Raw genomic sequence first — 23,830 nt, forward strand, 5'->3', positions numbered from 1 at the left:
CTATTTTTGATAACTTACAGATCATATTTATTGAAGTACCTATTTCAGTAAATATGATCAATTATATTAATACTTCTTTTTTCCTTTTAGGGCTGTGCATGTGTCATAAAGAAGTTCCCAGGCCAGGGATTGAATTGGAGCTGCAGCTGCCAGCCTTTGCCACAGCCACAGCAACACCGGATCCTTAACCCACCAAGTGAGGCCAGGGATCGAACCCACATCCTCATGAATGTTAGTCAGGTTCTTAACCCCACCGAGCCACAAAGGGAACTCCTTAATACATTTTCCTAATATTAAACTGTTTTCCTAAAATGAACTGTCTTTGGTCATGGTGTATTTTAAGATGCCATTTGATTCTTATTGCTAGTTTGTTTTTTGCAATAGATTGGTGTGGGTTTTTTTCTTTTTTTGTGTTGTAGGATTTTGGTATCACTGGAAGAATTGAGAAGCTGTTGTCTTTAGTCTATTTTGTGAAGTAATTTAAGAAGCTTAGGATTTACCTGTTCTTTTAAGGTTCCATCTCCTTGTTTGAGCCTTGATGCTTTTGTAGGGTGTAATCGTTTGTATTTTTCTTAAATTCTTCTATATAGAAGGGTTGATTTAGTCTTAATTTTCAAATTTATTGGCATTGACTTACATCATTAATTTCTTCTGTGTCTATGGTTATAAATTTTTAGTCTTCTTTATTTTGCTTTTGTTTTTTACACCTATTTTATTGTTTTATTTCCAAAGAGCTAATTCTTCAGTTTTAAATAAGTTTTTCTTTGTTTCTCTCTCTCTTTTTTTTTTAGCTTTTTAGGGATGCACATGCGGCATTTGGAAGTTCCCAGGCTAGGGGTGGAATCAGAGCTGTAGCCACTGGCCTATGCCTTGGCTACAGCAGCATGGGATCTGAGCCACATCTGCGACCTACACCACAGCTCATGGTGATGCTGGATCCTTAACCCACTGAGCGAGGCCAGGGATCAACCCTCATCCTCATGGATCCTAGTTTGGTTTGTTAACTGCTGGGCCCTGAAGGGAACTCCCTCTTTGTAAATATTTTAATAGCTGTATATTTTCTCATTCAGTTTCCACTTTTTGGCTGGGCGGGGGGGCGACCACACCCACAGAAAGTCTTAGGGCAGTGGATCAAACCCATGCCACAGCTGCAGCCCAAGCCGCAATGCCAACACAAGATCCTTAACCTGCTGTGTCACCAAGGGAAATCCTCAATTTTTACATTATCATTATGAATTCCTCTTCTAAAGGATTACTGATATTCAAATAGTTTTTCTCCTTCAGATATGTTGCTTTAAGTGAAGGAAGTGAAGTGGAAAGTGAAAATTTCTTGTCTGTGGTTTAGGCTTCCTACTTCTATAAAATTACGCTTAAGTGTAATAGGTAGGTGTTTAAATAAAAGTTATCAAGATTCCAGAATAGGGCTGTGGCAGACCAGTTGCAGGTCATAGCTTTTCCTTCATTTGCATCACAGTCTTATTGAAAGGATATTTTGAAAGAATTTTAAGTAGTGTATGGTGTATTTTTTTTTTTTTTTAATTTTCCCATTTGGAATCTTTTGGCATCCTCTGGCAGTGCTTTACTAACTTCATGCGTAGTAACAATATAAGATTGCTTACATAGATTTTACTTTTCTCCTTAAGGATCTTACTGTTTCACAGCAAGATGAGTAATTGGTGCATCTTAATAACCAGTGACATTTCAGAATAGTAAAAACGTGAGAATATAAAACTAAACTATATTTAGTCATCATTAATCAGTTAACACATTTGTGTTTGTTTATTGAAATGTTCATTTGTGTTATATGTAATTTCTTATAAATGTATCTTTTATTTAAGACTAAATTTAAGTACTTGTCTTCCTTTGTAGGTATAAGCGTGTCTTTTCAGTTGGAACCCATGCGATTACTACATATAATCCTAATACCTTAGAAGTAACAAATCAGGTAATTTTATTAGAAGTTATAAGGCATTTGTTTGAACTCCATTTGAATTTTAAAAGCTAGGTTATGACCCATGACTCCCTGGAGTGAAATCAGTACTTTAGGTTAGAAATGTCAAATCTGAGAAAGATTAATGTACTTATATAATGCTCAAGACCAAACATAAATAAAGGGGGTGCGTGTGTGGTTATCTAAGCTCTAAGGGTTATAACTTCTTAATATGTTACTATTGATGATAGCCATCTTTTTAATGTAAAAATTTGTAAATTCTTTATAATTTTAAGGGCAATACTGTTACTGCAATACAGGCATACATAGGTCTCAAGTGCAGTGGTTGGAAAATACTTGTCATGAAAGTAAGGTTACTATTTATAAAGGCAAGAACATGGATAGGTAAGCATATTTAAGTATATTCTAGTTAATTTTAGTTCTAAATTAGCCATGTGTTACAGATTCCTTTTGTTGTTGTTTTTAACAGATTTGCAGGTAATCATTAAATGTTATTCCCGAGTTCTTTTAACATCTGTGTATTTTTAATTGTTTCGATTAATGTCATTACTTAAATTAGAATGGAGATAGGACGTTTTTTAAATAAAAAAAGTTCTTTCTTTCTTTTTTTTTTTTTCAGAGCCGCACTCACAGCATAAGAAAGTTCCCAGGCTAGGGGTGGAATCACAGCTGTAGCCACTGGCCTACACCACTGCCACAGCAACACCAGATCTGAGCCATGCCTGCCACCTACACCACAGCTCATGGCAACACCAGATCCTTAACCCACTGAGCAAGGCCAGGGATCGAACTCGCATCCTCATGGATGCTAGTCGGGTTCGCTAACCACTGAACCACGACAGAAACTTCCAAAAAAGTTATTTCTGATAACTGAAAACTTTTAAAAGTATTTGTGTTATAGAATTTTTTTTTTTTTGTCTTTTTTTTTGCTATTTCTTTGGGCCGCTTCCACGGCATATGGAGGTCCCCAGGCTAGGGGTCTAATCGGAGCTGTAGTTGCTGGCCTACGCCAGAGCCACAGCAACGCAGGATCCGAGCCGCATCTGCGACCTACACCACAGCTCACGGCAATGCCGGATCGTTAACCCACTGAGCAAGGCCAGGGATCGAACCCGCAACCTCATGGTTCCTAGTCGGATTCGTTAACCACTGCTCCACAACGGGAACTCCTGTGTTATAGAATTTTTATAAGACAAAACTTTTTCTAGACCTTAGGTCTATTTTATAAATTTTCTCATATAAAAAGTGATTGTAAAATTAAAGTAGTAAAAATAAGTGTTACATTTCACCGTATTATAGCACCAGTTGAAAGAATTCCTTTCTTTTTGTTAGTGGCCTTATGGAGACATTTGCAGCATCAGCCCTGTTGGAAAAGGACAAGGAATGGAGTTCAACCTCACATTTCGTAAAGGCAGTGGAAAAAAGTCAGAAACATTAAAATTTTCTACAGAGCACAGAACAGAACTTCTTACAGAAGCATTGGTAAGTACCATTCAGGTTTATACACTAAATTTCTCTCTTTGTCTTTTTAGGACTGCACCTGCGACATATGGAAGTTCTCAGGCTAGGGGTCAAATCAGAACTGTAGCTGCCAGCCTACACCACAGCCACAGCAACGCCTGATCCTTAACCCATGGAGCAAGGTCAGGAATCAGACCCACGTCCTCATGGAGACTAGTTGGTTTGTTACTGCTGAGCCACGACAGAAACTCCTCTCTTCTCTTTTTTAAGCAAACTGTTACATTACAATGCAGTTATTAATGTTTTGAGCCCCTGTTCCCACTATGCTTATTTTTTCTTTTTGACCTCTAACTTGACACTGCGAAACTTCAGTTTTTTCTTACTGAAGGCTTTATATTTGATGGTGTTTTAGTCTTTTAAAATGCATTACATAGAAAGAAGCAGTTGCATGTTTAATTTATCCTGTTTTTCAAAAAATGCCACACTTTTTGATTATCTTTAAACTATAATAACATTTTTTAATATCAGGGTTATTATGTTGGGATTTTAATTACTTTGGATAGAAAGAACCGAACTGTGATTCTTCCTTACCAGTCTGTTGTTATAAACTTTTTTATCTTCTCTTTCAGAGATTTAGAACTGATTTTTCAGAGGGAAAAATCACAGGAAGGGCAAGTATTTAACATTTGTTAATACCTATTTTTATTTTTTCAGCTGTTACCCTTTAGAAATCCTTCTATGATCTATGTGTTCCTTTTATGACAAAGCTAAAGAGGGGAAGAAAGAAACATTATTTTAATGTCTGCTGATACCATGTGATAGATGAATGTAGTTTGAGCGGAAACTCAATTATGAGTAATTAGATTTATGACTGTTAGTGTTCATAGTTTGGAAAAAAATCTTCAGGCAGAACTATGGAGCATTAAAAACAATGCTATAAGCATTCAGGTAATCTTTATTCAGTCTTCTAAACAGCAGCAGACGCTTCACACTGCTGATAATACCTGCTAGAACATGCAGTAGTTGTTTTGTGTAGGAGATTCCTACTTCAAAATTATTCAAGTGTTAAGGTTTATAGGTCAAAACTGTCTTGTTATATGTTCTTCCACTGGATCTGGCCAACAGTGAAGCTTTGCATGGTGCACTGTCAGCTTTGGGGAAGTCATTTTTTCTAATAGAATCTTAACTTTCTCAGGCCTTCTCTAGACATGTTACATAGTGTGACTGACTAAATCAGAGTCTTCTGGGGAAGGGAAATGGGCACTGATGCTTTTTTTCACTCCCTTGAAATAGTTGAACTTTGTTTTCCTGGAAGGTATTATTTTTATAATGGGGGTGGGGGTGCAGAGTAATGCTTAATTAAACTCATAGCACTGTCCGGAACTCTAGCTTCTGGCAAAAGGCAGGAACTGAATTCTGATATAGTGACAGCACCATTCCCCTATCTTTTTAAAGTCCTCGTCCTTTCTATGGATGTTCTACTCCTTATTTTAGTATACCAGAAGCCTCAGAGATCTCAAGTCAAGCAATTGGCTGGTTGCCCAGGAGCCATTTAAAATAGCCTAATGGTATTTGGTGAGCTGCCTGTTTTCTTTTGCCTGATGAGCTGCAATCAGATTTCTATAAATCATAATTTGGTGTGCTTATTTTAATTATTTTATGTTATCAGGTGAATTTTTTAAATGTCTCATCTGTTTGGAAAACAACTGTTTCCAAAAGCATATTTACAGATTTTGTTTATAAGCTTCATTTTATATCACTTCAACAGCTTAATACTTTTCAAAATTTTGTGGTGGAAACTGTGTCCCTAGCAGATTGCCTGAAGGGCAGCACTCTGTGTGTGTCTTTTTGCCTTTTCGCCTCTTCCAGGGCTGTTCCTGCAGCATATGGAGGTTCCCAGGCTTAGGGGTCTAACCGGAGCTACAGATGCTGGCCTACGCCACAGCCACAGCAATGAGGAATCCAAACCGCATATACGACCTACACCACAGCTCTTAGCAATGCCAGATCCTTAACCTACTGAGCAAGGCCAGGGATCGAACCCGCAAGCTCATGGTTCCTAGTCGGATTCGTTAACCACTGCGCCAAGACGGGAACTCCCAGGGCAGCACTTTTATATAAGTTGAATTTGACCTCAGGCCTCCCACTGCCCCTTAGAGACTCTGAATCAGGGTCTCACAATTCTGAAGGACAATTGTGTTTCTACTGGCAAATCTCATTACTTGACAGTTGATTGTCAGGTGGGAGGAATAGTGAATAACGTAGAGTGGGCTGAGGGGCCTGTAAATAAGCAGAGTTGGGAAGAGCACCATTTTGGTGTCCACCTTTCTATGCCCATTTCTGCTGGATAAGTGTGGCACTGCTCCATCTTTCAGTTTAGAGTCAGGGCTCTAAATATATTCTTGGGTTAATGCAGGCCCTTTTGTTTTTTTTTGCAGAATTCCTTTTAATGAAACCATCATGTGCATGATGTCATAGATCAGTAATGCTGAGGGGATTGAGCTTATGAACCCCATTCCTAGTTTCAGTGCTGGGGTGTTAGCAGCAGTGTTTATTATTCAATGCCTTACTCTTTGCAGAATGCCTGCAAGAGAATTTTTCTCTTATTTTGATATTAGAAATAGTTGTACTCTTGTGCAGCAACTAATTCATTTTTACCTTAAAAATCATGTTACTGATCATGTATTCCTATTCATATTAATGGGTAGAAAACTGGACTTTTTGGGTGGATAAGGATTGTTCATTTCACATGTAAAATTTTGTTGTCCTTTCTCTTTGCCCCATTTTGCCTTTATTTAATTAATTAATTAATTAATTATTTAATTTATTTATTTATTTATTTTTTGTCTTTTGTCTTTTGTTGTTGCTATTTCTTGGGCCGCTCCCGCGGCATATGGAGGTTCCCAGGCTAGGGGTCCAATTGGAGCTGTAGCCACCGGCCTACGCCAGAGCCACAGCAACGCAGGATCCGAGCCGCGTCTGCAACCTACACCACAGCTCACGGCAACGCCGGATCGTTAATCCACTGAGCAAGGGCAGGGACCTAACCTGCAACCCCATGGTTCCTAGTTGGATTCGTTAACCACTGCGCCACGAAGGGAACGCCAAGGATTTCCGTTTTTAAAAAAGATTTTATAGATTCGCCTAAGAGCAACTTAAAATTTTCACAAAATATTGTGACCCAAACCTTTGCTAATTTAAAAAGGTCATACTGTCTTTAGTTAGCATGAACATTCTTTTTTTTTTTTTTTTTTTTTTTGTCTTTTTGTCTTTTTGTCTTTTGTCTTTTTTTGTTGTTGTTGTTGTTGCTATTTCTTGGGCCGCTCCCGCGGCATATGGAGGTTCCCAGGCTAGGGGTGGAATCGGAGCTGCAGCCACCGGCCTACGCCAGAGCCACAGCAACGCAGGATCCGAGCCGCGTCTGCAACCTACACCACAGCTCACGGCAACGCCAGATCGTTAACCCACTGAGCAAGGGCAGGGACCGAACCCGCAACCTCATGGTTCCTAGTCGGATTCGTTAACCACTGCGCCACGACGGGAACTCTCAGCATGAACATTCTTAATTGAATAAATATAAACTTCCAAATGGCTTAAATAAAACTGTCTTTAACATTTTGGATAGTAGCTCTAAGTGTTTATAATATTTAGATTTTTGTTTCTTTCAGCAGCGATTGATACATTAAATGTAATTTTATGGTAAACTTAAATATAAATCCAAAAGTATTATTCTCTCTCTCTTTAGAGATATAACTGCTATAAGCATCACTGGAGTGATACAAGAAAACCTGTCATTTTGGAAGTAACTCCAGGAGGGTTTGACCAAATTAATCCTGCAACCAACAGAGTCCTTTGTTCCTATGACTATAGAAATATTGAAGGCTTTGTAGATCTCTCCGATTATCAAGGAGGGTTTTGTATACTTTATGGAGGATTTAGCAGATTGGTAAGTAATGTTTTAAAAAAGTCACTTAAAAGGGGACATGGCCATTTGAAGGAAAGCAGAGCATTTATATTTCACTTCTAAATTTTCTCTGAGCCCTCTGGGAGGAAGTATGGTATTAAGAGTGTGGCCTTTGTTATCAAAGAGACCTGAGTTTGAATCCCAGTTTGCAGCCCTCTAAAATGAGCAATATCTGTGTCATAAATTTTTTTTTTTGATTGGGTGAGATAATTTATGTGAAATGTGTAAAAACACAGTGTGTGGCTTAGTATTCAATAAATGGTAGTTACAGTTTTATTTTTACTGGTATTAATGTCTTACCTGAAAGTTTCTAAGCTTCTTTTGAAAAAATAATTTAAAACCTTTTTTTAGTAGTCTTTCCTTTGTGCAGCTATTTATAATCTGAAATCTCATATTCATTGAAACTTTATTTATTTTTTGGCTGCACTTGTGGCATGCAGAAGTTCCCAGGCCAGAGATTGAACCCATGCCACAGCAGCAACCTGAGCCACAGCAGTGACAATGCTGGATCCCTAACCTGCTAAGCCACCAGGGAACTCCTGAGACCCTGTTTGTTACTTGAAAGACCAAGCTGAGCTATATATGATGACCATTTTTTTTTTCAATAAGAAACATCCTGCCTACTTTAATTAAACCCCATATCTCAGAGATGAGCATTGGAATATCCACACGGAGAGGCGCAACTGAACTTACTCTCAAGAATCCTTTCTCTGGAGAATTTTAATTCCTATAGCTACCTTAACGTCCTGGAAACTACTCTAAGATTTAGTGTTCTGTAGATTAACTATCCATTCCTGGGTAGCAGAGCCAGGGCAAGTCTTTTAGATATATGAGGCTAGAGGGTAGCAAAAGAAAAGTAAAAAGAATGATGGAGAGTCAGTGTCCTATGATAAACCATAATGGAAAAGAATGTTTAAAAAGAAAAAAAAAAAAAAATATATATATGTATATATAAATGAATCACTTTGCTATGTAGCAGAAATTAATACATTGTAAATCAACTGTACTTCAATTTAAAAAGAAGAGTGATGGAGGGGGTGAACAATCTGATTTAAATAAGTTAGCTCTTCAGTGTTACAGGCCTTTTCCCATTCTAGATTTCACTGTTTACCCAGGTGATGGGTAACACTCTAGTGTCCCCCATCTAGGAATGCTCATGTGGAAATTTTGTTACTTCTGAGTCTAGACCCAAAAGATGAAGGCCCAAAGAGAAAATTATTTCCTTCTCTCATTGTAAAGCAGTCTAAATTCTGCTATTATAGTGTTATCCAAAGGTTTGTCTCTTCCCTGGGTGGTGGAAATTTATAATGATTTAACCTCTTGGTGGAAAACATACCTTATTACAGGAATGTGGCCTCACAGACCTTAACAATAACTGTATCACAGTAATTCAACCAAGCCTTACAATGCATAAAGTAAACTTTAAGGATAAGAATGATGATACTCCTCAGATGCCAACATTTTTTATTGCTTTATAACATCAAGTAGTTGTTTGTTTGGCTATGCCCGTGGCATGTGAAAGTTTCCCTGGCCTGGGATCGAACCCATATCACAGCAGTGACCCGAGCCATAGAAGTGACAATGCCAGATCCATAAACACTAGGCTACCAGGGAACTCCATGTGGTTTTATTTAATTAATTAATTATTTTTTTTTGTCTGTTTAGGGCCCTACCTGCGGCACATGGAGGTTCCTAGGCTAGGGTCTAATTGGAGCTGTAGCCGCTGGCCTACGCCAGAGCCACAGCAATGTGGGATCCGAGCCGTATCTACGACCTACACCACAGCTCACAGCAGCACTGGATCCTTAACCCAATGAGCGAGGCCAGGGATTGAACCTGCAACCTCATGGTTCCTAGCTCGATTCATTAACCACTGAGTCACGATGGGAAATCCTCCATACGGTTTTAACTTTTTTTTTTTTTTTTTTGTCTTTTTTTGCCTTTTTAGGGCCTCACCCACAGCATATGCAGGTTCCCAGGCTGGGGTCAAAATGGAGCTGCAGCCACTGGCCTACCCCACAGCAAGAGCAATGCCAGATCCAAGCCTCATCTACAACCTACACCACAGCTCACGGCAATGCTGGATCCTTAACCCACTGAGCGAGGCCAGGGATTGAACCCGTGTCCTCATGGATGCTAGTCAGGTTTCTTAACTGCTGAGCCATGATGGGAACTCCAGGTGGTTTTAATTTTAATCAACCACTTTCTAAGCATACTCTCTGGCTTTGGCGACACTAGCTTGGGAGTTCCCGTTGTGGCGCAGTGGTTAATGAATCCAACTAGGAACCGTGAGGTTGCGGGTTCGATCCCTGGCCTTGCCCAGTGGGTTAAGGATCCAGCGTTGGTGTGAGCTGTGGTGTAGGCTGCAGACGCGGCTTGGATCCCGAGTTGCTGTGGCTCTGGCGTAGGCCAGTGGCTACAGATCCGATTAGACCCCTAGCCTGGGAACTTCCAATATGCCGTGGGAGTGGCTCAAGAAAAGGCAAAAAAGGACAATAATAATAATAAATAAATAAATAAATAAAAGACACTAGCTAAAACGAGTCAGTTCACTACATACATGAGACCATGACAGATTCATTCAGCAAAACTTCATCTAGTACCTTCTGCATTTGTAATGACTGCAATAAGCAGCTGGGAATAAAATCAAGTTTTAAAACATCTGATCCAGAGTTTCTCATCAGGATAGCTAATGGCATTCTGGGCAGGGCAATTCTTTCTTGTGTGAGATTCTCCTGCCCTGCCCTTCAGGGTTGTAAGCATTTCTGGCCTTTAGGTATCACATTCACATAGCAATACCTTATCTTTACCTTTATAAATACACTCCTGGAGGTTGGTTTGTGACATTCAGAGGCCAATGATTTGTAAACATTTAAACATTCTTCAGGGTAATCTTGCAAGAAAGCCCGCTACAAAAAAAACAGATGAAATCAGCTACATTGGTTGAAACTAGAAATCCTGCCCACAGACTACCCACCACCCCTGCTGGATTTAGCTGGGGTCCCTGGGGCCTGTTTTGGAAGTCTTAGAGTGCTATTTTCCATACAATGATGGGAACCAGACTCTGAGAAGTTATGAGCTGATAATTTCCATTCAGTGATCATTTGCCAAACTCTATATCCCAGGCTTTGTGATTTTATTTTAATAATAGGGTTTCAGCCATAGCACACTGCTTGTTTACTTCTGATTGAAATTTTTTCCCCCTAGAATTGCTCCTTCAGTCTCTTTCCTTTGAGTTGTTTCAATATGGTCACATTTTAATTGTTTCAACTCTGACTTTTTAAATTTCAAATTTTGTGCAGCATTTATTTGCATCAGAGCAAAGAGAAGAAATTATAAAAAGTGCAATAGACCATGCTGGCAACTACATAGGTATTTCATTGAGGATCAGAAAAGAACCTTTTGAATTTGAGCAATATTTGAATCTTCGCTTTGGGAAATACAGCAATGATGAATCCATCACATCTTTAGCAGAATTTGTAGTCCAAAAAATATCACCTAGACATTCGGTAAGACCCATGTGTTAAAAATTAAAATTTTTTCATCTTTTGGTGTTTTTCCTCAATAATTTTTAAACTATGTATCCATTTTGTTGAAGGAACCTGTTAAAAGAATTCTAGCGCTTACAGAAACATGTTTAGTAGAACGTGATCCAGCAACCTACAATATTGCAACATTGAAGCCGTTAGGAGAAGTAAGTTTCATCAACATTAGCTTAAATGAGATTTTTTTCCTCTTCATAAATTAAAATAATTTTCTATTTTAACATTTTTTTCATGTCTAAAGAATGGGGAACAGGAAGAATCTGTATTTAATTCTTCACATTATATTTATTGATCTTAGAACAATGAATATTGCAAAATTTATTTCCCAGGTCTACAATGTAAAATTTTTATTCAGTATTATATAAAAATGTGAATGAGACTTTTAAGCAACTCTTAAATTCTGATATCATAAACAGTTTTATTTAAAAATTTTCTCATGTTTTTACAATGAAATTATACAGAAAAGTCACATAACATTGGTGGGTCTACATTTTAAAATATTAGCTTTTGTCAGCAAAATGATGATATGTAGTTTTTCTGATGAAATACCATAAAACTAAATATCTTTTGTTGAACTTGTTTTTTGCTTTCCTTAGGTATTTGCATTGGTTTGTGACTCAGAAAATCCTCAGCTTTTTACCATTGAATTTATAAAAGGACAAATACGGAAATACTCTTCGACAGAGAGGTATTTTTTTTTTTTTTTGTAATTCATCTAGCTTTTTGAGACCCTTGTATGTGCAGGGCAGAGTGCTTCATCAAAGAGGAAAAATAAAGATTTATAATCTAAAACTTCAAAATTATGTAATTTAGGAAAAGACGAGTTTATTTAGTTTTCAAGTTTTTAAAGAATAAAAAAATGACTCAATTTTAAATGGAAGGGTGAAAAATAAGTGTATTTTTGAAATTTGTACTTTGGAAGTATTTAAAAATAACACCTTTCACTTTTATTCTTAAATTGTTTGGATAATGGCAGGAAGTTACTTTAATAGAAATATGCTCAATGAAAATAACACAGCATTGGAGTTCCCATCGTGGCTCAATGGTTAACGAATCCAACTAGGAACCATGAGGTTGAGGGTTCGAACCCTGGCCTTGCTCAGTGGGTTAAGGATCCGGCGTTGCCATGAGCTGTGGTGTAGGTCGTAGACGCAGTTTGGATCTGGTGTTGCTGTAGCTCTGGTGTAGGCTGGTGGCTACAGCTCCGATTAGACCCCTGGCCTGGGAGCCTCCATATGCCACGTGTGCGGCCCTAGAAAAGACAAAAAAAAAAAAAAAAAAGAAAAACACAACATTGTAACTCAACTATACTTTTTTTTTTTTTTTTTTTTGTCTTTTTGCCATTTCTTGGGCTGTTCCTGCAGCATATGAAGGTTCCCAGGCTAGGGGTCCAATCGGAGCTGTAGCCACCGGTCTACGCCACAGCCACAGCAATGCAGGATCCGAGCCACATCTGCGACCTACACCACAGCTCACGGCAACATCGGATCCTTAATCCACTGAGCAAGGCAGGGATCGAACCCGCAACCTCATGGTTCCTAGTCGGATTCGTTAACCACTGGGCCACCACGGGAACTCCTCAGCTGTACTTTAATTGGAAAAAAATATGTATATAAATAAGTAAATAAACATACCCAAAGTTAGATTTTTATAAGTTGCTATTATTAGGCTAGTTACTAATTTTCCAGTGGAATGTGCCTGCATGTTTTTATATTAATTTAACTTGGCTGTTGATATAAATATCTGTGAGATGCTGTAGCTCCTGAACTCCTCCTGTAAGGTTAACACACTTACAGTGTTGTTCTACCATGAATGGATCTTCCATATACTATCATCATCATGGAATTGGCAGTTTTTACCTTCCAGGCAGTTCTTTCATCCTGTTGTAAATAGATTGAAACCAAATTTATTTTTTAATTAAGTTCAAACAATCTGGTAATTTTGCCATTGACTGCAGTACAATCTTATTAAAGTGTTTTCACTTCCTGTAGTATGATTGTTAACTTTCTTATTATAGAAAATTTTTGATCTAAGGTCAATAAGAATAGCATCTTAAGTAAAAGATTATATTTTCTTCCGTCCTAAATTCAAGGAAAAGACCTTCTGACAAAAAATAGTGCTAATGTTCTAATCAGAAGATCTCAACACTTGTTTGTCATATGCTTTACCATATTGTTTAGTCTTCTTTAGGAAGAAGATGCTATTATTCCCAATAAAGCTTACATACAGAAAGTAAAGCAGTTTCTTTGTGATTTTCAGTTAGGAACACATTTTTAGGTAGAATACTAAAAGCATAATTCATAAAAAAGTTGATTTAATTAGACTTAGTCTAAATTTAAAGTTTAACACCATTAAGGAAAAGACAAGCCACAGATAGGAAGAAAATATTTGGAAAACATAAGACTGTAAAGGACTTATACCCAGAATATGCAAATACCTCTTACAGCTCAATAATATAAAGCAAAAAGTGGGCAAAAGATTCAGATGCCTCACTAGAGAAGTTATATGAATGATGAAAGAAAAAAAAAAACCCAAAACAACACATGGAAAGATCATGAGTCTTAGGAGAAATGGGTAGCATCAAAATGACTTGCAGTGCCACATGTTGGCAAAAATGTGGAGGAACTGGAACTCTCATTCATTGCTGGTGAGAATGTAAAATAGAACTGCTTTGAAAAACAGTTTGGCAGTTTTTCAGAAAATTAAACATACAGTTACCATATGACACAGCATTTCCACCCCTAGGTATCTACCAAGGAGAAATGAAAACATGTCCACACAAAGACTTGCAGGTGAATGTTGGTAATGACATTACTTACAATAGCAAAAACTAGAAATGATCGATACAGTATATATATATATATCCCCTATTTGAGATAGATAAAAGTGTTGTGTATCCGTAATGAAATACTATTCAGCAAGAAAAAACTGAGCCTTAAAAACATATGAAGAGTAAAGTAAGCAAGACACATAAGGATATGTAAGGCTACATATTTATATGATTCAATTTCTATGAAGCTTTTTTTTTTAAGACCTTTTTAGAGCAGTTTTAGTAGGTTCACAGCAATATTGACTAAAAGGTACAGAGATTTCCCAAATACCTCCTACTGCCCCCTCCCCGACCCCGCCACACACACACACACACACACACACACCCCACACACACACACCCACCCACCCTCCTCCATTATAGCTTTTTCCACAATTTTGTAGTTGGAATCATATGGTATGTAGCTTTTCCAGATTGGCTTCTTTCATTTCCACCATGTTTTTTTCATGTCATGATTGCTTATTTCTTTTTAGCACTGAATAATATTCCATTGTCTTGTTTACCCATTCACCTACTGAAGGACATGTTGGTTGCTTCCAAATTTTGGAAGCTCTGAATGAAACTGCTATAAACATCTGTGTACAGGTCTTGTCTGGATATAAGTTTTAAACTCCTTGAGTTAAATACAAAGGAATATGATCATTGGACCATATGGTAAGAGAATGTTGAGTTTTCTATGACCAAACTGTCTACCAAAAGCCACATTCCATTTTGCATTCCACCCAGCAGTGAATGAGAGTTCCTATTGCTCCACATCCTCATCAACATTGGGTGGTATCAGTATTCCAGATTTCGGCTATTGTAACACTGATGTAGTAGTATCTTTTTTTTTGGTCTTTTCTAGGGCTGCACCCAAGGCATATGGAGGTTCCCAGGCTAGGGGTTGAATCGGAGCAACAGCTGCTGGCTTATGCCAGAGCCACAGCAACGCCAAATCTGAGCATTGTCTGTGACCTACACCACAGCTCATGGCAATGCTGGATCCTTAACCCGCAGAGCTAGGCCAGGAATCGAACCTGCAATCTCTTGGTTCCTAATTGGATTCGTTAACCACTGAGTCACGACGGCAACTCCCAGTAGTATCTTGTGTTTTTTTTTTTTTGTCTTTTTGCTATTTCTTTAGGCCGCTCCCGTGGCATATGGAGGTTCCCAGGCTAGGGGTCCAATTGAAGCTGTAGCCACCGGCCTACACCAGAGCCACAGCAACGCAGGATCCGAGCCGCGTCTGCAACCTACACCACAGCTCACGGCAACGCCAGATCGTTAACCCACTGAGCAAGGGCAGGGACCGAACCCGCAACCTCATGGTTCCTAGTCAGATTCGTTAACCACTGCGCCATGAGGGGAACTCCATATCTTGTTTTAATTAGCATTTTCCTGATGTCATAAGGTGTGGAGCATCTTTTCATGTGTATTTTCTATCTGTATAGCTTCTTTGGTGAGGTCTTTGTTAAGTTCTTTGGATCATTTTTTAATTGGATTTTCTTGTTGAATTTTAAGAGTTTTTGGTATATTTTGGTTAATAGTCCTGTATCAGATACATCTTTTGTAAATAGACCTGTGACTTGTATTTTCATTCTCTTGGTGAAGTTTCTTCAAAAGAGAACTGTAGAGACAGAGACGATAAACAGTTGTCTAAGACTAGGATGTTTTTTGCAAATTGGCACAAGGAAACTTTTGGGGGGAATATCAAAACTGGATTGTAATGATGGCACAACTGTATAAATATACTACAAATTACCAGACTATACATTTTAATTATATGAATTTTGTGATTTGTAAGTTTTGCGCCAGTAAAACTTTTTTTTTTTTTTTTGTCTTTTTTCTATTTCTTGGGCCACTCCCGCGGCATATGGAGATTCCCAGGCTAGGGGTCAGATCGGAGCTGTAGCCTCCTGCACTATGGCAGAGCTACGGCAACGTGAGATCCGAGCGGCGTCTGCAACCTACACCACAGCTCACGGCAATCAATGCTGGATCGTTAACCCACTGAGCAAGGGCAGGGACCGAACCCGCAGCTTCATGGTTCCTAGTCGGATTCGTTAACCACTGCGCCACGATGGGAACTCCAAGTAAAACTTTAAAAAATAATCTTAAAATTAAAAAACAACAGGAAAACATTAAAGCTTTAATACTTTTAATACCTTGGACACAGAATGTCAGGCTCTCTCCTAATGCCACTGTCCTTTTGTGATTCCCTTGTGCACAGAGGGCTCCCCTGACAGGTTACCTGCTAAAGAGCCTAGGTTACCCTCTAAATCAAAATTTCTTCTAATTTATCAATCCTAAACCTTTTTGTTTTTAACTTTGCTTAGGGATTCCTTATTAGCAAGTTTGCTCGATGGAGTAAGAGCCTCTGGTAACCGAGATGTTTGTGTAAAAATGACATCAACTCATAAAGGTCAGCGATGGGGGTTATTCAGCATGCCGGTCGATGAGGAGGTAGAGAGCCTTCATCTCAGATTCTTGGCTACACCTCCGAGTAAGTATGGATTTAAATGTAATTGCATTTCCATCCATTAACTTAATAATAGTTTGAGAAGTACAATGAAGATCTCTAAATCTTTTTGAACCTTTCATCTCCTTACAGATGGCAACTTTGCAGATGCTGTGTTCAGGTTCAATGCTAATGTTTCATATAGCGGAGTTCTACATGCAGTAACGCAGGATGTAAGATAAATTGTATTGTAATTTGTTCATTGTCATTAACTTTTGGTATGGAAACTTTTTTGAAATATTCTTCCTCACCTAGGGTCTCTTCTCAGAAAACAAAGAAAAACTGATCAATAATGCTATAACAGCATTATTGTCCCAAGAGGGAGATGTTGTTGCTTCAAATGCAGAACTTGAAAGTCAGTTCCAAGCTGTGAGGAGGCTTGTGGCTTCCAAAGCTGGTTTTTTAGCCTTTACTCAGCTTCCAAAGTAAGTGGTCTTAAATTTTTTTTAGAGAATTCGAACAATTCAGAATAGCAAATAGTCCACAATTTACCTCTTTATATCTGACTAAAACCTGATACCTATTAATATGCTGATACAGTAGTTTTTGATTGATTTGAAATAAAAAAGGAAGGTGAATGGAACTGGTGATATTACTAACTCTTATTTATCCATTCACCCATGATATTACTGACTCTTGTTTTAGTGAATTTGAATGGGAAATTATATGCCTTTTAATTTTAATTAACCTTAAGAAAATCTTCCGCCTCAAAGAAAAAAATTATTCTGAAAACTGATGTGTTCCAGAGATGGGATTCAGAGTATGTAATTGCAGTAGTAATGTAAAAACATAAGATGACTTATTATGTTATATCTTAATAATGAAATAATAGAATAATGCTCTGCCATTAATACTATATGCTTGTTGTTTTGTTTCACAAGGTTTCGGGAGCGTCTAGGAGTGAAAGTGGTAAAAGCACTCAAAAGGAGCAATAATGGAGTAATCCATGCAGCTGTTGATATGCTGTGTGCCCTCATGTGTGTAAGTAATAGTGTTTCTCTTAAATTGATTTTAAGTTGACTGATGGTTTAAATTTCCACAATTCATTGTTCTTATATTTCCTAACTTGCTCTTATAGCCATTTACTTATTCAAATTAACATATGTTTAGCAAAGCCTATAAACTAGGCACTGTGCTATGTGCTAGAAATACAAAGATGTTGAGACAAAGTCCCTTCCTTAAAATTGCTTACTGTCTAGTAAGGTAGGCATTTGTATACAATATAAAATAGTAGGGGCCATGGGATCCCTAAAAAGCAGCATTTAATTTTGATTTTGTGGTGAGAAGATAAAAGATTCTAGGCCAATCTTTCTGGAAGATGTGATGCTTGATCTGAATCTTGAAGGGCTGCCAGGTATTTTCTACTTGTGAGAAGACTTTCCTGGGAAGAAGTAATAGAATATGCAAAAGATATTTGGGAAACAGCAAATAATTGAATATGATTGGATCATCATATAAGTATGGGGGCACATAGGCTTAAGAATTATAGCTAGAGATGTATGCAGAGACAGCCATAAAAAGCCTTTTGTATCAGAAAAGCTAGATTTATATCCTTTTAGTAGGAACAACTGAAAGATTTTTTTTTTCAACAAGGGAGTGGTAACATATCAGGTCTGACTTTTAGGAAACTCACCAGTAGTGTGTGGAGTATAGCTCATCAGTGGTATGTGGAGTGTAGGTTAGAGGCGAGGTTAGAGGCAGGTAGAGCAAATTCTGCAAGAAATGAGATGCTGGGCTAAAGAAGGCACATTTGAAAGCTGTTTGAGAGGTAAAGATCTAACTTGGTGACAGTTTGCTGGGGGGAGAAGCAATGCTGAATTTAACTTTGAGGTTTCTGATTTATCTTAATTTTTTTAAAATTTTACTTATTTTTTCTTTTTTATGGTTGTACTTGTGGCACATGGAAGTTCCCGAGCTAGGGGTCGAATATGGGCTGCAGCTGCTGGCCTATGGCACAGCCACAGCAATGCTGGATCTGAACTGAGCCTGCGACCTACGCTGCACCTTAATCCACTGAGCAGGGCCAGGGATTGAACCTGCATCCGCAGGGATACTAGTTGGGTTCTTAATCCTCTGAGCCATAGCAGTAACTCCCTGATTTATCTGAATTTGTATGTAGTATATGGACTTTACTCCTTATACAAAGTATTTTAGGCAGACTTAGTGGTAGAGAATAAACACAAGTAATTGCTTGTATAAAACCTTGCATTTATTCCTCAAAGTGGATTATATTTTATTTACTACAAATAATTCCATTAAAAGAATTAGTGGAAAAGATAGAACATAACAAGTGTGAAATAAACACATTGAGCTCTCATTACACATTAGGTGTTGGCTATTTTACATGACTTGTCTCATTTAAGCTTCATAATAGTTCAAAGAGGTGAGTACTATTATTTCCACTTTATAGCTGAGGAAAATGAAACTGAGAGACTTAAAGTAATTTAACTGTGTCTAAAGTCAGCTATAGTCAGCAAAATTAGGATTTGATCTTTACTCCTATTATGCTAAACTCCATTTTATGCTCTTATATTATTCCAGCAGTCAAAAGAGAATCATCTTGAGAAAAGGGATATTTGCTGCTAATTTTAGTACTTGCTTTTATATGCTAAGCTTTATCATTTCAATAAATATGTGAAGAGGAGAGAGAATGGATATTTGCCTTTTAAGAAGGAGATCTGTGACTTTTTCTTTCAAAAGTGCTTTGTGCGGTACTATGTACATTTACTTGGACAGATTATTCATGAAGTTTCCCAGGGGAAATCATCACTTCTGCCAGCTTCTCTTACCTCAAGTTTCATTTTTGCTGTAAACTTTAAAGGTTATGGTTTTCAGTACTTTCAGCGTTTAATGGGTACTCTTTATAAATAACTTTTGTGTGATGCCACTGCTCATGAGTTATCACTGTTTTTAACCAATAGCCCATGCATGATGACTATGACTTAAGACAAGAACAGTTGAACAAAGCTTCTCTTCTCTCTTCAAAGAAGTTTCTGGAAAACTTACTGGAGAAATTTAATTCCCATGTGGTAAGTTGTAATTAAATTTGTCTTAATGAGAGATACCATACATTATTGAAAGCTATTCTGGAAATGCAACATGGACAGTTTTGTTTGAATTGTGGCCCTCAGCTTTATTCAGTATTGGTCACAGTTCAGTTTGGTCACAAATAATGAAATATTCTGTTTCAGGACTATATCCATTTATTTGAAAAGGATTAAGTTGCAAAGCCTTTAGATTTTTACAGTGATATCACAGATTTTTGCTTTTTTACCTCTCTTTAAAAATGTCACTGTGGCATTCCCATTGTAGTGCAGCAGAAATGAATCCGACTAGTATCCATGAGAATGCAGGTTCGATCCCTGGCCTCACTCAGTGGGTCGGGGATCTGATGTTGCTGTGAGCTGTGGTTTAGGTCGCTGATGTGGCTCGGATCCTGCGTTGCTATGGCTGTGGTGTAGCATAGCAGCTGTAGCTTTGATTCATCTCCTAACCTGGGAATCTCCATATGCTGTGGGTGTGGCCCTAAAAAGCTAAATAAATAAAATAATAATAATAAAAAAAAGTCATTATGAAATACGTTGCTTTCAAAAAAAATTAAGCCTGGAGTTCCTGTCATGGCTCAGTGAAAACAAAGCTGACTAGTATCCATGAGGACACAGGTTCGATCCTTGGCCTCACTCAGTGGGTTAAGGATTCAGCATTGTGAGCTGTAGTGTAGGTCACAGATGCGACTGGGATCTGGCGTTGCTGTGGCATGGGCCGGCAGCTACAGCTCCAATTTGACCCCTAGCCTGGGAACTTCCATATGCCAAGTGTGCAGCCTTAAAAAGACAAAAAATAAAGAAAGAAAATTAAGGCAAATTGTTGTTCCTCAGTCAGGGGTAACAGCTTTGGAGATGAGCAATCTATAACATCTAGAAGAAATATGAACAAATTGCCAGAGTTTTTCAAGTGTTGTCAGAGATGGCTTTTTATACAAATACACATTAACCTTCATTATACATGTTTGAGGAATCTTGGTTATTCTCTTGAAATGAGACTAAATTTTAATTATTTTACTTTTGACATAGGGTAAACAGTGGGTTTGCTGCTGTAAAAGGAGTACTGCTTTGAGTAGTATTCATGTTGAGAGTACTTTGAAACTCATATTGGGAAAATTACATGTTTACTTCTAACATACAGAATAACAGAAAGAAACCCATTATTGCTCTGTTTTAAGCTATGCTCTCTGTTCTAAGCCAAGGCAATGTGTTACTTTGTTTCAGGATCATGGGACTGGTGCCCTAGTTATTAGTTCACTCTTGGACTTCCTTACTTTTGCCCTCTGTGCTCCGTATAGTGAGACCACAGAAGGGCAGCAGTTTGATATGCTTCTGGAAATGGTGGCATCTAATGGAAGAACACTCTTTAAACTCTTTCAGGTGAGGGCTTATACTTTTATCAGATAACAACTAATCAGAGAGAATCACTTTTGGGGTCAGTTTTTAAAATAATACATGTATGCTTCTGTCATGATATAAATAAATACAACCTAGTACATTGTCATATTAGAACATTTAATTCCACAGGTGTCTTGGTGTTTCATATAGAGCTCTGTTGATGGCTTTTGACCATTTGACTCTGTTGCACATCTTTTCTATCTTAGAATGAAAAACTCAAATTGTTTTCTGTGGTAGGCCCAAAGTTCCTTTTTCTTTACAAATTTCCAAATAATAAAATGAGCTTTAGCGACTGTTCATAGGCAGTTGAAAATATTTATGTCATATAATACTGTAATACTTATTATGTATGTATACGTGTATATATGCTATTTGTATTTTTATTTTAGTATCATAATTGTTTAATATGTATCATTCAAATAGAATATATATTATTATTTAAATAAGTGCTAGCTGTTTTCTGCTACTCTAAACTCTTTAAGTATCTGTAAAGTTATTTTGTAAGAATACCTAGTTTTAAACCAAACTCTGAACTTTGAGATGTATCTTTACTAATTTTTTGGCTTATACCTTGCATAAAATTGTATATCCCTCTGAAGAGCAACAGCTAAATATATTGGAAAAAATTATTTCATTCTATGAAACTTTTTTCCTCCTTATTTTAAAGCATCCTTCCATGGCAATTATAAAGGGAGCTGGATTGGTTATGAAGGCAATAATAGAGGTGAGAGAACAATTTTGAAATTTTAAACTTGAATGTTGATTGGCTGTTTGAACTTAAACTGACAAAAGTTACCCTTCAGTGTTTTATGCGAAATATGCTGTTTTCCTGGGTGAGAAAAATAATTTAAATCTTTATATTCTAAACTAGTTGCAGAAACAATCCTCACTAATAAACTAAGGATTTTAAGTTCCTAAGTAAGAGGGTTTAGAGCAAATTAATCTTTCTTATACTCCCTTATTTGTTTTATTTTAAATGAAAAGTTAGGAGCTCCAATTTGACCCCTACCAGGGCAACTTCCATATGCCATGGGTATGGCCCTAAAAAGACAAAAAAAGAAAGTTAGCATTCTTTTCTCTCTTCCTCTTTTTTGGGGGGAGATGGTGGTGGGTGATGGTATTGAAACTTTAGGTACTAAGTTTATATGGAAATCTATTAATTAGTTTGTAGCAGAGTGGTATCAAATAAGTGTGGTAACAAGTTCCTCATGCCAACCTGCATATGTAATTAAGCTCTAGGGATCAGGACATAATAACATTGTTGTACATAGAATTTTTGTGTGGTGGCTTTAGTCTTCTACATTTTTTAGAAGATTGTGGCTATGAATGTCAGCTTACATACTGGATGTTCACAATATCAGTCTAAATGGCTTTTTTTTTTTTTTTTTTTTGTCTTTTTGCCTTTTCTTGGGCTGCTCCTGCGGCATATGGAGGTTCCTAGGCTAGGGGTCGAATCAGAGCTGTAGCCGCCGGCCTATGCCACAGCCACAGCAACGCAGGATCCGAACCGCGTTTGCGACCTGTACCACAGTTCACGGCAATGCTGGATCCTTAACCCACTGAGCAAGGCCAGGGATCGAACCCGCAACCTCATGGTTCCTAGTCAGATTCGTTAGCCATTGCGCCACCATGGGAACTCCTAAATGGCTTTTGAACTGTTGTATTCTTTGGTTGCCATTGTAGTAATTTGGATAACATGTAAGGGTTTGAACCTTTTATCAAAAAATCATGCCATTGGAGCTCATGAATATAATGAGTAGCTAAATAATAAGCACAGAATTTAGTATACTGTTAAGCATCTGTTAAAAAATCAGGGCAATTCCCTTATGGCACAGTGGGTGAAGAATCCAGTGATGTCTCTGCAGTGGCTTGGGCCATTGCTGTGGTACAAATTCAGTCCCTGGCCCAGGAACTTCCACATGCCGTAGACGTAGCCAAAAAAAGTCATGTATAGACAATGGATTGGTTAGAACATCAATGTTTATTTGCATTTTTATTTTATTTTAGTTGTATATGTTGCAACTAAAAGCTAATTTTCCTCTCTCCAGCTAATGGGTTCTATGTGCAATATTAGCTTCCAAAGTAAGTACCACATCTCTCACAGAGCTTAAAGTAGCCAGGACAGGACCATGAGACCATACCAAAGTGTATTCCTGACCTTGATCCACCCTGTACATTGCCATTCAGAAGTACGTAATGAGTGCCAGGTATAATCAAAATGCCAACTTAGGCTTCAGTGCAAGCCACATGTGTCAGATTCATGGCCAGTGACTAGCCAATGTGTGTAAGGAGGGTTTTATTTATTTACACTGATACCCTGACAAAGTGTCTTAAATTGTTGTTTTCTGATTGTGAAAGCAGTATATGATCTTTTAAGAAACATTGGGATGTTAAAAAAAAAAAAACAAAAACTATAAGGAACAAGTAAGTCACCTGCATTTTTACCATCCAGGGACAACTGCTATTAGTATTTTGGCAAATTTCCTCTCAGACTGTGTTCAAAATTATGTATGTACATATGCATACTTTGTATGTATTTGTATGCATATTGTGTATTCATTTATGCCCAAATGGTATATGTAGGTGTCCATACTCTGTATATATTTGTATACATACTACATATTTTGTTGTACTATATACTTGCGCTGTTTTTCCATTAACACTGTGAGGATTTTTACTTTTCTACAGGTTGTCTTAATTATCACACTGCTTGCTTAATTCATAGTTCTATAATTACTTTTGTTAGTAGTCTTATCTGTCCTACCCTTTTGTCAAAGTGAGTCCAGATAAGCAGAGTGAAATCATAATAGGAAGAACTACCCCAGCATCACATCATATTTTAACATGAAAATGTATGTATCTTTAATAACGAAAGCAAGCTAAGTTTGCAGATACCTTTTGTAGGAATTGTTGATTTTTCTGAGTCACCTCTCTCCTTCATTGAGTGAATGAAACTGATTTTAATACTAAATTAAGCAAAGTGTAATAAGGAACATTTAAACCTCATTCCAAAGGCAAATAATATTTTTTAAATGACTTGGACTACCATTTACCTATGTTATTTTTGGATAATTAAAGTTGTATTTTTCATTTTTATTATATACTGAGTAATTTTTATCTAGAGATGTAAAATTAGTTTT

General features: G+C 37.5%; 1 protein-coding gene across 2 annotated transcripts in view; it reads left to right on the forward strand.

Annotated features, from left to right (window-relative positions):
• The window catches only part of DNAJC13 (DnaJ heat shock protein family (Hsp40) member C13), a 134,065-nt gene that overhangs the window by 38,236 nt on the left and 71,999 nt on the right, over nucleotides 1-23,830 (forward strand). For both annotated transcript variants that reach the window (XM_021069457.1, XM_003132418.5), the window contains exons 3-16: nucleotides 1,870-1,945; nucleotides 3,284-3,433; nucleotides 4,042-4,083; nucleotides 7,158-7,358; nucleotides 10,679-10,885; nucleotides 10,975-11,070; nucleotides 11,518-11,609; nucleotides 16,067-16,233; nucleotides 16,342-16,421; nucleotides 16,504-16,673; nucleotides 17,130-17,229; nucleotides 19,170-19,277; nucleotides 20,517-20,672; nucleotides 21,358-21,414. In XM_021069457.1, the coding sequence (XP_020925116.1) occupies nucleotides 1,870-1,945; nucleotides 3,284-3,433; nucleotides 4,042-4,083; nucleotides 7,158-7,358; nucleotides 10,679-10,885; nucleotides 10,975-11,070; nucleotides 11,518-11,609; nucleotides 16,067-16,233; nucleotides 16,342-16,421; nucleotides 16,504-16,673; nucleotides 17,130-17,229; nucleotides 19,170-19,277; nucleotides 20,517-20,672; nucleotides 21,358-21,414 (1,702 nt within the window). The remainder of the gene's footprint in view (nucleotides 1-1,869; nucleotides 1,946-3,283; nucleotides 3,434-4,041; nucleotides 4,084-7,157; nucleotides 7,359-10,678; nucleotides 10,886-10,974; nucleotides 11,071-11,517; nucleotides 11,610-16,066; nucleotides 16,234-16,341; nucleotides 16,422-16,503; nucleotides 16,674-17,129; nucleotides 17,230-19,169; nucleotides 19,278-20,516; nucleotides 20,673-21,357; nucleotides 21,415-23,830) is intronic.

Source organism: Sus scrofa, chromosome 13 (assembly GCF_000003025.6).
Source record: "Sus scrofa isolate TJ Tabasco breed Duroc chromosome 13, Sscrofa11.1, whole genome shotgun sequence".
NCBI classification, from domain to species: Eukaryota; Metazoa; Chordata; class Mammalia; order Artiodactyla; family Suidae; genus Sus; species Sus scrofa.